Source organism: Pogona vitticeps, chromosome 6, assembly GCF_051106095.1.
Source record: "Pogona vitticeps strain Pit_001003342236 chromosome 6, PviZW2.1, whole genome shotgun sequence".
Classification (NCBI taxonomy): Eukaryota; Metazoa; Chordata; class Lepidosauria; order Squamata; family Agamidae; genus Pogona; species Pogona vitticeps.
Window position 1 is genome coordinate 57086148 of NC_135788.1, and position 13292 is coordinate 57099439.

At 41.5% G+C, this 13292-nt stretch overlaps 2 protein-coding genes across 5 annotated transcripts in view; one reads left to right on the plus strand and one right to left on the minus strand.

Moving 5' to 3' along the window:
• The window catches only part of LOC140707979 (uncharacterized), a 52065-nt gene extending 40873 nt beyond the window's left edge, over window positions 1–11192 (plus strand). Inside the window, exon 2 of one of the 2 annotated variants that reach the window (XR_012088106.2) lies at window positions 6168–7742. Coding sequence is in view for 1 of the 2 variants with exons in the window: in XM_078377433.1 (XP_078233559.1) it covers window positions 8432–9385 (954 nt within the window). In the remaining variant the exon portion in view is untranslated. Of the gene's footprint in view, window positions 1–6167 lie in introns of both variants that reach the window. The other variant, XM_078377433.1, reaches the window with a different exon arrangement.
• The window catches only part of CNTNAP2 (contactin associated protein 2), a 2051986-nt gene that overhangs the window by 62032 nt on the left and 1976662 nt on the right, over window positions 1–13292 (minus strand). The window lies entirely within an intron of this gene.

Sequence of the window (13292 nt, forward strand, 5' to 3'; positions counted from 1 at the left end):
GTGAGTGCTTCACAGAAAAGAAACTGATGGTACATAATCCAAATGTGCCACCAGAAAGCTCACAAGCCCAGGAAGGATGTGGCTGTCATATTCTGTTGCTTGCACAGTAGTCAAAGGTATGCTGCCTCTAATCTGAGAGGCTGCACTGAATTTGTCATTGCTAATATCTGCTGTTAGGCCACTCCCATTTATCTGCCTAAGTTTTAAAAAACAATATCCCCTATTTATTGTAAATGTATACCTAATCTGAATAGGGTTGTTCTTTTTTTAATTATAGGGGTTACACAGTAAATTTTGAGTCTTTCTAGCTGGCCTAAAAAGATGGATTTTGAAATTTGTCTTGTGGCCCATATGTCTTCCCCTGCATTTTATATAAAATAGTCATCATCACCACTCTGTGTGGCATTTGATACCACAAGTGAATAAACATAGAGATGATTCTGAGTTTCAGGTAAAAATGTTCTGAAAAACACCAATTTCAATTTCAAAAGCTTATGGCTTAGAATGATCGGTTTTTGCAAGCACACCTTAAGTATTGGGGATACGTTCTCAGTTTTTTATATTTTCTTTTAACTTACATTTAAAATATACCATTTCACAATCACTTGAAAAATAATATTACTCCCTTGTATAAAATAAACACAGCATGGAGACATAGTGGGAGTAGATCACACTGGTGGAGAGAGAGAGAGAGAGAGAGAGAGCTGATACAGTTAATGCCTAAATGATTTGGCTTTGTTTAGACAGAAGATGGATGCCCAGCTTATTCATATCTATGAACGTTCATGCAATAATAAATTAACAGTCTTTTAAGGTCCCACAGAATTGATGTTTTTGTAAAACACGACTCACATTGATATCCTTTTCGAATTTAACTAGTGGATCCAAAGGAAACAAGCATGCTCGCTAAAATTAACACATCATATAGCACCAGTGCTTGCTTTTAACATTTAAAAGGTTTCCAAAGTGTTTACATAAGGAAAGTAGTCTAGCTTAACACATGGACAATAGTACTAACAAAGCCAGTGTTCATATTCCTTGTACCTCTCTAGGTCTGGAAAGCAGCAAGTAAGCATCTCACATCCCCCTAGTATCTTCAAATAACCTGTAATACATCTTACCTGTTTTCGTCCCTCTCTTGCTTTAACCTGACAAAATTTCTTCTTTTTGGAGATAAGCAAGTGCCCGATTTGGGAATGCTTTATGTATGAACCTCTCTTTTGTTGGCAAGAGGAATTCCTGCTGTATGTCACAGCCAATAGTAATCCACATACACACACACTAACCCTGGCTTTGTACAGAGAAATACAGGTGAAGACCAGATGGAAAATCTGGAGTGGATTATCTAATTGATTGGGGTACTGTTTTCTATTGCAGAAATTGGGTATAAAGAACAGTAGCAGTAAACTGCAGGTCATAGACTGGATTTTTGTTCCTCAAGTACATCTGTGCTTTGGGTCTTTTTAACTCTTAATTAAATTATAGATAGCTGAGGAAATAAAAGCTAACTGATATTGCATGACTTAGGTTCTCTCAGATAAGGCAGCTTTGCAGAAATGAAAAGCAATGCAGCTGAGTGCCACATTTCACAGTTAATAGGAGGGATGATCTTACAAACTTTTAACAAGGATATATCCATCTGTACATGACAGATCCACTGTTATGTATTGCTAAAATATCTTCTTTGCTTGCTATATTAATTTCTGCATTTTGCATTGATTTAAAAACAAAGAGTGTATGTACCTGTTTGGTTGGCTAAACATATGTCAGCAAAAGCATAATTGTCCTGTAATGGGATTTCAGCCATTCAAAACCAAACTCACCTATTTCATGGCTCCATAATGAGAGTGCCTTCATATGCACTAGAGATAAGCACAGTCATCTCGTTGTCAGTTTCTCTGTATGTACCTGCACACATTAATATGTGTTTTGAATGGGCAGTAAGGTACCATATAAGATGATCTCTTCCCAAAGGCCTTACCTTGCCTTACATCATAAAACCTCACCTCTGCCCCTCATGAAATGTTTGGTTTGGAGAAAAATGCTGACTAATCAGAGATAGTGGTGAGATTCCCTCCAGTGTGGGAAATTAGAAGTATTTTGGAAATCTGGCTTTATAGAAGGTGATAAGGCTTTAGGGAAGGGCTTCTTCAAGACACTCTATTGGCTGGATGGGGAACTTTTGTGGGCTGGTAGTGGATCTGGGTGGAAGATTCATGGACGGGAAAGACTGAGATACTGCGAGTCCCCAAGGAAGAGATGGATGCCAGAAGAAGGCAAGAACTCAATCCCAAACCCTCCTACTGGGGTGAGTGAGAAACTAAAGAGTGACGGAGGAAGTTAAGAGAGGAAAGAGAGAGAGTGGAAAGGAAACGAAGGGAGAGATTAGAATGGAGGATATGGGAGAATCAACAGAGGGAATTCCTGGAACCCTGTGGCAGATGGGGGAACCCCCCCCCAGAAGTGTGACTGGGTGAATGTTCGATAGGAGGACACCATCCCCCTGTTGGAAACGGAGGGACTATTACTAAACACTGACACCCCACCTGGATGGCAGGGACCGTGGATCAATCAGGGTGGGAACCCTTTCAAAATAGAAGATTGGAACCCCCCATCAGACCTGTTGTTGAAAGGGGAGAAGGTTTGGAATGCATTTGTTGATACTGGACTTTTGTTAAACACCCCAATAAATGTTACCCCCCATTTCTAAGCCAAGGAGAGTTGGTGCTTTATTTGTTAAAGAAAAGGAGCTAGCTACTGAACCCTCACATATTGGGGGGCCTTCCATGAATGAAGGCTCAACAGAGGTATGGCTCTGACAGGACTATCTAGGAGCAGAGGAACCCTGGATAAATAAAATGATGATGCAGGAAGAAAGACCCAGAAGCAGGGAGAAGATGGCGGAGGCGGCAGGAGCAAACACACATGGTCCGATCATACCAAGCTACAAGAAAACCCGGCCAGACCTGCTTGAGTACATGAATCCGACAGGCAGCTGGGTACCTAGACCCATAATAATCACAGACCAGAGTCAGTCAAAACAACCGGCTACATGGAATACCCCAAAGGAAAGGATGACAGTGTGTTATGGATGTGGACAATATGGCCATATCAAAAAATACTGCCCAGTGGAGGAATGTGTGTGGATGTATGTGTATGTCTTATCAGCTAAGGTTCGTGAGGAAGACCACCTGGGGTGGGTAGTTAAAGCCAAGGTCAATGGACAGTGGAAGGAAACACTGGTTGACACAGGCTGTGCCTGAATCCTGGTCAGAGACATTCGGGGGGAGGAACTCCCTGAGATTATATGTGTCCAATGTGTACACGGGGACGTTAAACCGTATGAAATAGTAGCAGCGCAAATAGAGACTGAGAAAGAAAAAAGAGAGATAGAGTTGGACCTGGTTCCTGGACTGAGTCGAGAGGTGTTGTTAGGGCGAGATTGGCCCGGTGTCAAGCAATTGACCCAAACTGCTATTGAGGCCTATAATGGGGAACCAGAAATGAACACCCTAGAAGAAGACATGTTAGATGTATCCAGGGACCAGGTGAGGAGTTGGCAACAAGAGGATGAGAGGCTACAGGAAATATGACTCCAGGCGGTTCCTGAAGGAACCACCCATGAAAATGAGACGGAATTCGAACTAAGGGATGGCTTGTTGTACCAAGTGAGGTTGACAGGAAAGGGGGAAGAAAACCAACTGGTGACCCCGAAGAATCTCAAAGGGACAGTCCTACAGCTGGCCTACGACATGACGGTAGCTGGACACTTAGCAGTGCAAAAAACGCTGGCATGTGTGCAACAAAGGTTCTTTTGGCCATGCATGGACAAGGACATTGAAGAATATTGCTGCTCATGCCTGGAATGCCAGAAGATCCAGCCCAAGCCTCGACCAGGAGGTGAACTGATACCTATGACCCTGGTTGACCATCCCTTTGACAGGATCATCTTGGACATTGTGGGGCCATTAATCAAATCTGCGGGGGACATATGTATATGTTAGTAATTATCGACTATGCCACCAGATACCCTGAGGCCATCCCATTGAGAATAACCACAGCTAAGGTATTGGCCAGGGAACTGTTGGGGGTATTTTTGAGAATGGGGTTCCCCCGGGAGGTACTGACCAACCAGGGGACAAATTTTATACCACTTTTAAACAGATGTGGGAGGTACTAGGGGCAAAACCCATGAAAACATCTTTACCACCCCCAGGCGAATGGCCTGATAGAAAGAATCAACCAAACCCTAAAGGGGATGCTCAAGAAATTAATCCAAGAAAAACCTAGACAGTGCCATACCTTTCTAGCTCCCCTGATGTTTGCCATCAGGGAGGTCCTGCAATTGTCCACAGGGTTTTCCCCTTTTGAATGGCTTTATGGGAAAAACCCATGAGGTGTCCTGGACCTCTTAAGGGAAAAATGGGAGGAAGGGACAGACCACTCTAAACCTGTGCTAAAACAAATCATAGATTTGAGGGAAAACTTGCAAACTGCTTGGAATTTGGCCAAAGAAGCATTAGGGAAATCCCAGGGCTATCAGAAAGAGAGATATGACTGCCCTGGGAATTCCAACCAGGCCAAAAGGTATTGGCTCTATTACCTACAGAATTAGTGAAGCTTTTTGCCAAGTGGCAAGGGCCATATGAGATAACATGGAGGATAAGTGAGGTAGACTATGAAGTGAAAATGGAGGATAAGAAAAAGAAAATGCAAGCTTTACATGTGAATTTATTGAAGCTATGGATTGATAGAGAAGCCCTACTTGGAGATTGTGAAAATATGGAACTGGGGCCAGAACCCGCTTTAACAGAAGAGGAGACTGGCCCTCTGGTGGTAGTTGACACTAGGGTAGGACAACAAAAACTAACCCAAGTGAGGATTTTGGAGAAGGAATTCCCTGATGTGTTTTCAGCAGAACCAGGCTGTTCCTTTGGGGTTGAACAGAGTATAGAAACCCTCCCTGGAGTAGTAGTGAGATCAACTGAGAGAACCTGGCTGAGGCAATTAGCTGACATAATAGAGAAAGAGGTGAAGGAGATGTTGAAGGGGTCATTGAACCATCGAAGGGACCCTGGCACAGTTATCCCGTGGTTGTACCTAAACCCGATGGGTCCATAATGTTCTGTATAGATTATCAGAAGGTCAATATGGTCTCAAAGTTTGACGCCTATCTGATGCCGAAGGCCTGCTAGACAAGCTAGGGGGTGTCACATACCTTTCGTCCATAGATCTGACAAAAGGATACTGGCAGGTACCATTGAGAGAACAGGACAAGGAAAAATGGCTTTTTCCACTCCCATTGGACTCTTCCAATTCTCCAAAATGCCTTTTGGGCTGCATGGGGCAGCTGCAACATTCCAGAGCCTCATGGATAAAGTTTTAGCACCTGTGCAGAACTGTGCTGCAGCCTATATCGATGACATCATCATATATAGTGCTTCATGGGAGGAACACCTTACCCACTTGCGTAGAGTATTAAGGAGAGCTGGTTTAATCGCCAATCCCAAGAAATGCAAAATAGCCCTGATCAAGGTAGGATTCAGGGTAGGCAATGGGGAGATACAACCTCAAGAAGAGAAAGTGACCAAGATAACCCAATGGTACCATACACACACTAAGAGAGAAGTGCAATAATTCCTGGGGCTGGTGGGGTACTATTGACAATTTGTGCCCCAGTTCTCCACCCTGGCCATCCCTCTGATTGATCTGATGAGGAAGCAGGCACCACGTTGGGTTCAATGGGGGAGAATCACAAGAAGGGGCTTTTCAAACTCTCAAAGCCATTCTATGTGAGCTCCCTACCAGGTTTACCCCAGATTTCAATCTCCCATTTGTCTTATTTACTGATACATCTGATTGTGGTCTAGGAGCGGTATTATCTCAGGTATACAATGGGGTGGAGTATCCGGTCTTATATCTGAGTCAGGAGAAAAAATATGTGGTGATTGAAAGAGAAGCTCTGGCCATAAAATGGGCCTCTCAGGTATTATTTGCTGGGGGGCCCTTTTACCCTGGTGATGGACCATGCCCCCCTACAGTGGTTAACCCAAATGAAGGACACTAACCTTCATCTCACACATTGGTATCTTGCCCTACAACCCTTTGCTTTCACCGTGCAATACAGGAAGGGAAAAGAACATGCTAATGTAGACTATTTCTCTCAGCAGGGTCCCTGGGTGAAGAGCGAGGTGGAGTTGATGGCCGTCTCAGATATGTAAGAAGGAGGGAGGGAGAGAGAGACCCCTCTCCCAGGAGTGCCGTCCCTCCCGCCAACCACTGAGGAAGAGAGTCAGACCCTGCCAGTTTCCCCACTCTGGAAGACAAGACCTCCTGGACATGACCCGGGGAATCTAGAGGGAGATTTGAAAAGACCAATGATCACTACCGGGACTACCTTGGCGGGCATGGGAGAAAAAGGGCGGGAAGTAGTAGAGGCAGGGTTGTGGGATATAAGAAGGGGGAAGGAGAGTTGCCAGTAGGTTCGGAGTGGATCTGGGTGGAAGATCCATGGACAGGGAAGACTGAGATACTGCGAGTCCCCAAGGAAGAGGTGGATGCTAGGAGAAGGCGAGAACTCAATCCCAAACCCTCCTACTGGGGTGATTGAGAAACTAAAGAGTGGCAGAGGAAGTTAAGAGAGGAAAGAGCGAGTGGAAAGGGAATGAAGGGAGAGATTAGAATGGAGGATATGGGAGAATCAACAAAGGGAATTCCTGGAACCCCGTGGCAGATGGGGGAACCCGCCCAGAAGTGTGACTGGGTGGACATTCGAGAGGAGGACATCATCCCCCCACTGGAAGGGGAGGAGGGACTATTACTAAACACTGACACCCCACCTGGATGGCCGGGACCATGGAACAATCAGGGTCGGAACCCTTTCAAAATAGAAGATTGGAACCCCCTATCAGACCTGTTGTCAAAAGAGAAGGTTTGGAATGCATTTGTTGATACTGGACTTTTGTTAAACACCCCGATAAATGTTACCCCCATTTCTACGCCAAGGAGAGTTGGTGCTTTATTTGAGAAAGAAAAGGAGCTAGCTATTGAACCCTCATGTTGTAGACCACAACTCTTAGAAATCCTGGCCAGAACTGCTAATGTGAAAGCTTCTGGAAGTTTTAGTCCAAGATCCAAGGTTGGGAACTACTTAGAGATTAACAAAATCATTACAACATGAATTTCCATAGAATATAACACATTTCACTTGGGATGGCACTCCCATATTTTTTAGAAGGTTTCTACTCATAGAAGGTTTCTACTCAGAGCAAACGATTTTTGATAAACCTTTGCTAGGCTCAAAAGAACAAATTGTTAAGAAAATGTATAATTATATGCTGGAAATTAAAATGCAAGATGAAATGGTTAAGGAATGTATGATTAAGTGGGCACAAAACATAGGGCATAATATTGATATTGATCAATGGCTGAAAATATGGCAAAATAACATAAAGCTTACAAGATCGTTTAATTTCAAAGAGAATATATATAAGATGTTTTATAGGTGGCACATGACCCCAGAAAAATTGTCAAAGATGTATATAGATGTATCAAATAAGTGTTGGAAATGTGAAGCACAAGTGGGAAGTTATTATCATATGTGGTGGTCATGTGGAGTAGCGAAACAATATTGGAAAAGAGTACATGCTATGTTGCAACAAATATTGCTCTGTAAGGTGCCATTAACTCCAGAATTGTTTTTACTGAGTATGATACCTGATAATATATATAAGTCAAAGAAATGTATAGTTATATATATTGTTACGGCAGCCAGAATTCTATATGCTAAAAATTGGAAAAGTCTGATGGTACCAAAACAAGAAGATCTTATTGAAAAGATACGGGAAATAGCTGGAATGGATGTTCTATCAGAGGTTATGAAGGACTGTCCCTTGCAAAAGGCAACAGAAAGATGGGATCTATTCAACAAGTGGACTGAATCAACAGGCAGCGTGTGAATAGCATATATTGAAATGAGAACTTAATCTAGACAGTTGACAGTTGACAGTTGGTCAAGATGGTGGTGCAAGCACTTGCAGCGGCAAGGCATTCCAGAGATTGGTCCTTATTATGGACTCTACATGCCCAGGCACAAGTAATTTACAGTCGACAAGAATTACTATCTATTGGCAGAGAAGGTTGCAACTTTGAATCGAGGGTCTCAACTTACAACATCCCAGCTGAGCTTTTAAGACGGCCTGCATATCTGGGGGTTACTCCCCCTGCTCTCCCTGTCAGGAAGAAAAGAACACGGAGAAAACGCAAGCAGAAAAGAGGTTGCAGGGCCGGTCTACAAGTGAGGTTAGGCAAAAATCCTCACAAGCCTGCATTGCCAAGTCTTTTTGTTTCAAATGTTAGATCTCTACCCAACAAGATTGAGGAGTTGGAACTTACTATCTCCCTACAGAAAAATATTTGAGACTGTTGCGTTATGATCTTTACAGAGACATGGCTTGACTCTACCATCCCAGGGGAGGTAATTGAACTACAAGGACGCAGAGTACATCGAGCAGACAGGTCTATTGAATCTGGGAAGAGCAGAGGTGGAGGGGTTTGTGTTTACACAAACGATAATTGGAGCATAGATGTTAAAATAATGGACATTCACTGTTCTCCTGATTTGGAGTATTTGGCAGTGAAATGCCGCCCGTTTTACCTGCCTCGTGAGTTTAATGTTGTTATAATAACAGCAATATATATACCTCCTGATGCTAACACAACCACAGTTTTGAGTTGTTTGTTAACTGCTATCAGCAAACAGCAGCAGGCCTACCCAGATGGAGTGCTGGTGGTAGCAGGTGATTTCAATCAAGCCAATTTAAAGGCCATCCTCCCTAACTTTTATCAGTATGTGGACTGTCCCACTAGAGGGGAAAATACCTTGGATCAGGTATATAGTAACATCATGCATGGATTTAAGACCAAGCCATTGCCTAGCTTGGGACAGTCAGATCATATATCTCTGTTTTTGATTCCATCATATAGACCTCTTGTTAAAAGAATCAGACCATCAATTAGAGAAATACAAGTGTGGCCAGTGGATGCATCTGAGCAACTTCAAGATTGCTTTAGGAGCACTGATTGGGCACTGTTTGAGGAGGACAATGTTGATACTTATGCCTCGATAGTACTGTTTTATATCAAAAGCTGCATTGATGTTGTTACTACCACCAGACAAGTACGAGTGTTTTCTAATAACAAGCCTTGGCTAAATAGAGAAGTGCGCCTTTTATTAAAAGCCAGAAATGCTGCTTTTCATTCTGGTGATGAACTACAGTACAGAGAGGCCAGAGCTAAACTGAAAAGGGGCATTAGGGATGCCAAAGCTATGTACAGCCAGAGAATTGAGCAACATCTTGAGAGTTCTGACACTCGTCGAGTATGACATGGCCTACAACAAATCAGGGGGCAGAGTAACAAAAACAGTCTGTCGACAGACAACCACTAGTACTGCAGATTTCAGATGTGAGACACGCTTTCCAGAATATTAACGTTCGAAAGACAGCTGGACCAGATGGAATCATGGGATGAGTTATTAGGGGCTGTGCTGCAGAATTAGCTGGAGTTTTTACGGATATTTTCAATCTATCCTTGTTGCAGTGTTCAGTCCCCACTTGCCTGAAGACATCTATTATAGTGCCAGTCTACAAGCAGTCAGCTGTGGTATCTCTCAATGATTATAGACCAGTAGCTTTAACATCTGTTATTGTGAAATGTTTTGAGAGATTGGTGCTGGATTACATTAAGGCTAGTCTTCCACCTTCTTTGGACCCATGGCAATTTGCATACAGGAGAAATAGATCTACTGATGATGCTGTGTCCATTGTACTCCATACTGTATTGAGCCACTTAGAACAACAGGGAACTTATGCGAGGCTGTTGTTTGTGGATTATAGCTCTGCTTTTAATACCATTCTATCAAATAGGTTGTTTTTTAAAATGATCAACCTGGGATTACCTCAGGAGATCTGCATGTGGATAAAGGATTTTCTGACAGATAGGCCACAGTCAGTAAGGATGGGATCTCACCATTCTTCTACCCTGGTACTAAGCAGAGGAGCTCCCCAGGGCTGTGTGCTAAGTCCCTTCCTCTATTCCCTGTACACACATGATTGCACCCCACTGTATAACACCAATGCAATTATTAAATTTGCGGATGATACGACAGTGGTGGGGCTCATAAATAAGAACAATGAGTCTGCTTATAGAAAGGAAGTACAGGGCTGTGGGTTTTTTTAAGGGCAAAGTTCAGGTAGACAGACTGTGGTTGTATACGGATGAAGCAATAATTAAGAAAATGTATACCTATCTATTAGAATAAGAACTAGAGGATGAAAGGGTGAAAGAAACAATGATAAAATGGGCAAAAATTTTTGGGTATAATGTAGATCTTGATAACTGGACAATGATGTGGAAAGAAAGCAATAAGATTTTGAAACCAGCAAATTTAAGAGAAAATGTACTCAAAATGTTTTACCGATGGCACTATACACCCATAAGATTAGCAAAAATGTCAGAGGGTAAAAGTAACATATGTTGGAAATGCAGGAAAAAGGTCGGAACTTACTACCATATGTGGTGGACATGTGAAAAGGTCAAAATCTATTGGACATAGGTATGGGATTTAGTAAAAGAAATTATACAGCAGAGATTAGAGCTGAAACCTGAAATGGCATTACTGAATGTCATTTCAGGTGTAAATGACAATAAATTGAAGCATTGTCTTATGTATATACTCACAGCAGCTAGATTACTCTGGGCCCAGAAATGGAAAACAGAAGAGGTTCCGACGATGGAAGAGCTGTTAAAGAAACTATGGGACATGGCAGAGTTGGACACTCTATCAGAAGCATTGCGGGAACAGCCAAGAGATTATGTAAAACAAAGCTGGGGACTAATATACCTCTGGGCCCAGAAGAAGACTGAAGTTTAGGGTGAAATTTAGGATATATGTAGAAATTTATTAGTATATGCTATAAACAGATATAGGGAGAATAGAGGACTAATGAGGCTGGAATCTTTGACTCCAAGGGGGGGGCACTTCAGATAGAGGGGTTAGTTTAGTTTTTTTTCTTTGCTATATGGTCTTCTTTTCTTTTCTTTTCATCTCTTTGTTTTGGTTTTCTTTTTCTTTTTTGGTGTCTTGTGGTTTTCTGTATGTTAGAGACTATCAATAAAAAAAAAGAAAGGAAGTACAAAGGTTGATACTTTGGTGTAAAGAAAATCACCTCACACTTAACATCAAAAAAACTAAAGAACTCATAATTGATTTTAGGAGGAAGAGAAATGTACATTTACTACTGTACATAAACGGTGAGGAAGTGGAGAGAGTTGGTAGTTTTAAATTTCTGGGTACTTACATCTCAGAGGACCTCTCATGGACTATAAATGCCAACATGCTAATGAAAGAAGGCACAGAAGAGGCTGTATTTCCTGAGAATGCTCGGCAAGTTAAATTTATCTCAGCATTTACTTCTGTCATATTATTGTAGCAACATTGAGAGTGTCCTAACCTATGGCATTCTGGCATGGTTTGGGAGTAGCTCTGTAGCGGACAAAAAAGCTCTACAGAGAACCATTAAAATTGCCCAGAATATCATCGGGCTCCAGCTACCAACCCTGGATGACATCTTCACATCCCGCTGTCTAAGGAAGTCACACAGCATCCTGAGAGACTCTTCCCATCCTGCTTATAACTTTTTTGAACTGTTACCATCTGGCAGAAGATATAGAACAATTAAGACTCGGACCACACGTTTTCTCAATAGTTTTTATCCCAGAGCTATAATTGCAATTAATAATGAGCTTAAAGACCACCAGTAGTGAATAATTAGTTGGACTGTGTTACTTGCCCTGCGGTGTAGATGTTTGTATTTTTAGTGGGGGATTTTTTAGTGGGTGGGGAGTGTTTGGGGAATTTTATGTGTGTGCATGTGTCTGGTCTCTGGGTGTCTGTGAATTTCGTTGTATGGGTATACTGTGCATATACTTACAATGACAAATAATAATAATAATAATAATAATAATAATAATAATAATAATAATAATAATAATAATAATAATAATAATAATATTTTATTTTTTAACAAAAGGGGTGACAGAAAGGAAAAAGGGGATTGGAATTAATGAGGAAGAGGGGAGACAATAACATACTAACATCCATTCTATACCTATTGCCATATCAAGGTTTTAAGTTATTCTGTTTACTCTTTTCTGCCTTCTATAATAATAATAATAATAATAATAATAATAATAATAATAATAATAATAATAATAATAATAATAATAATAATAATAATAATAATAATAATAATAATAATAATAATAATAATAATTATTATTATTATTATTATTATTATTATTATTATTATTATTATTATAGAAGGCAGAAAAGAGTAAACAGAATAACTTAAAACCTTGATATGGCAATAGGTATAGAATGGATGTTAGTATGTTATTGTCTCCCCTCTTCCTCATTAATTCCAATCCCCTTTTTCCTTTCTGTCACCCCTTTTGTTAAAAAATAAAATATTTTGGGGAAAAAAGGCATGGCACTCCCATATTTTTCAGACTATAGCACCCAAAGCTCTGCTAGAATTGTCCTGGTAGAAATCTGGAGACTTTATCCCCCTCCCCAAAAGCTTTATTGGGTGTTTGAAATAACTTCCAACAGTTTATGAACAAATGGGAGAAAAGCAGTACATAGAGTTTCAAGACTGTACAATGATGGAGGAACTGGCTGAGAACATAAGAACTTAAGAAGAGCCCTGCTGGATCAGGCCAAGGGCCCATCTAGTTCAGCTTCCTCTATTTCACAGTGGCCCAACCAGATGCTTCTGGGAGTACATGAGACAACTAGATACCTGTCTCCTGACACCCCTCTCCTGTATCTGGCATTTTGAGCTACCTACCTTTTAAGGCTAGAGATTGTACATCCCCATTATGGCTTGTAACTTCGATGGACCTTTTCTCTGGGAATGTGTCCAATCCCCTTTTAAAGGCATCTAGGCCTAACACCATTACCACATCATGTGGCAAGAAGTTCCACAGACTAACAACACACTGGGTAAAGAAATATTTTCTTTTGTCTGTTCTCACTCTCCCAACACTCAATTTGAGTGGATGTCCCCCGGTTCTGGTATTGCGTGAGAGGGAAAAGAGCTTCCCTCTATCCACTTTATCCATCCCCTGTATAATTTTATATGTCTCAATTTTTTCCCCTCAGGCACCTTTTCTTTAGACTGAAGAGCCCCAAATGCTGTAGCCTTTCCTCATAAGGGAGGTGCCCCAGC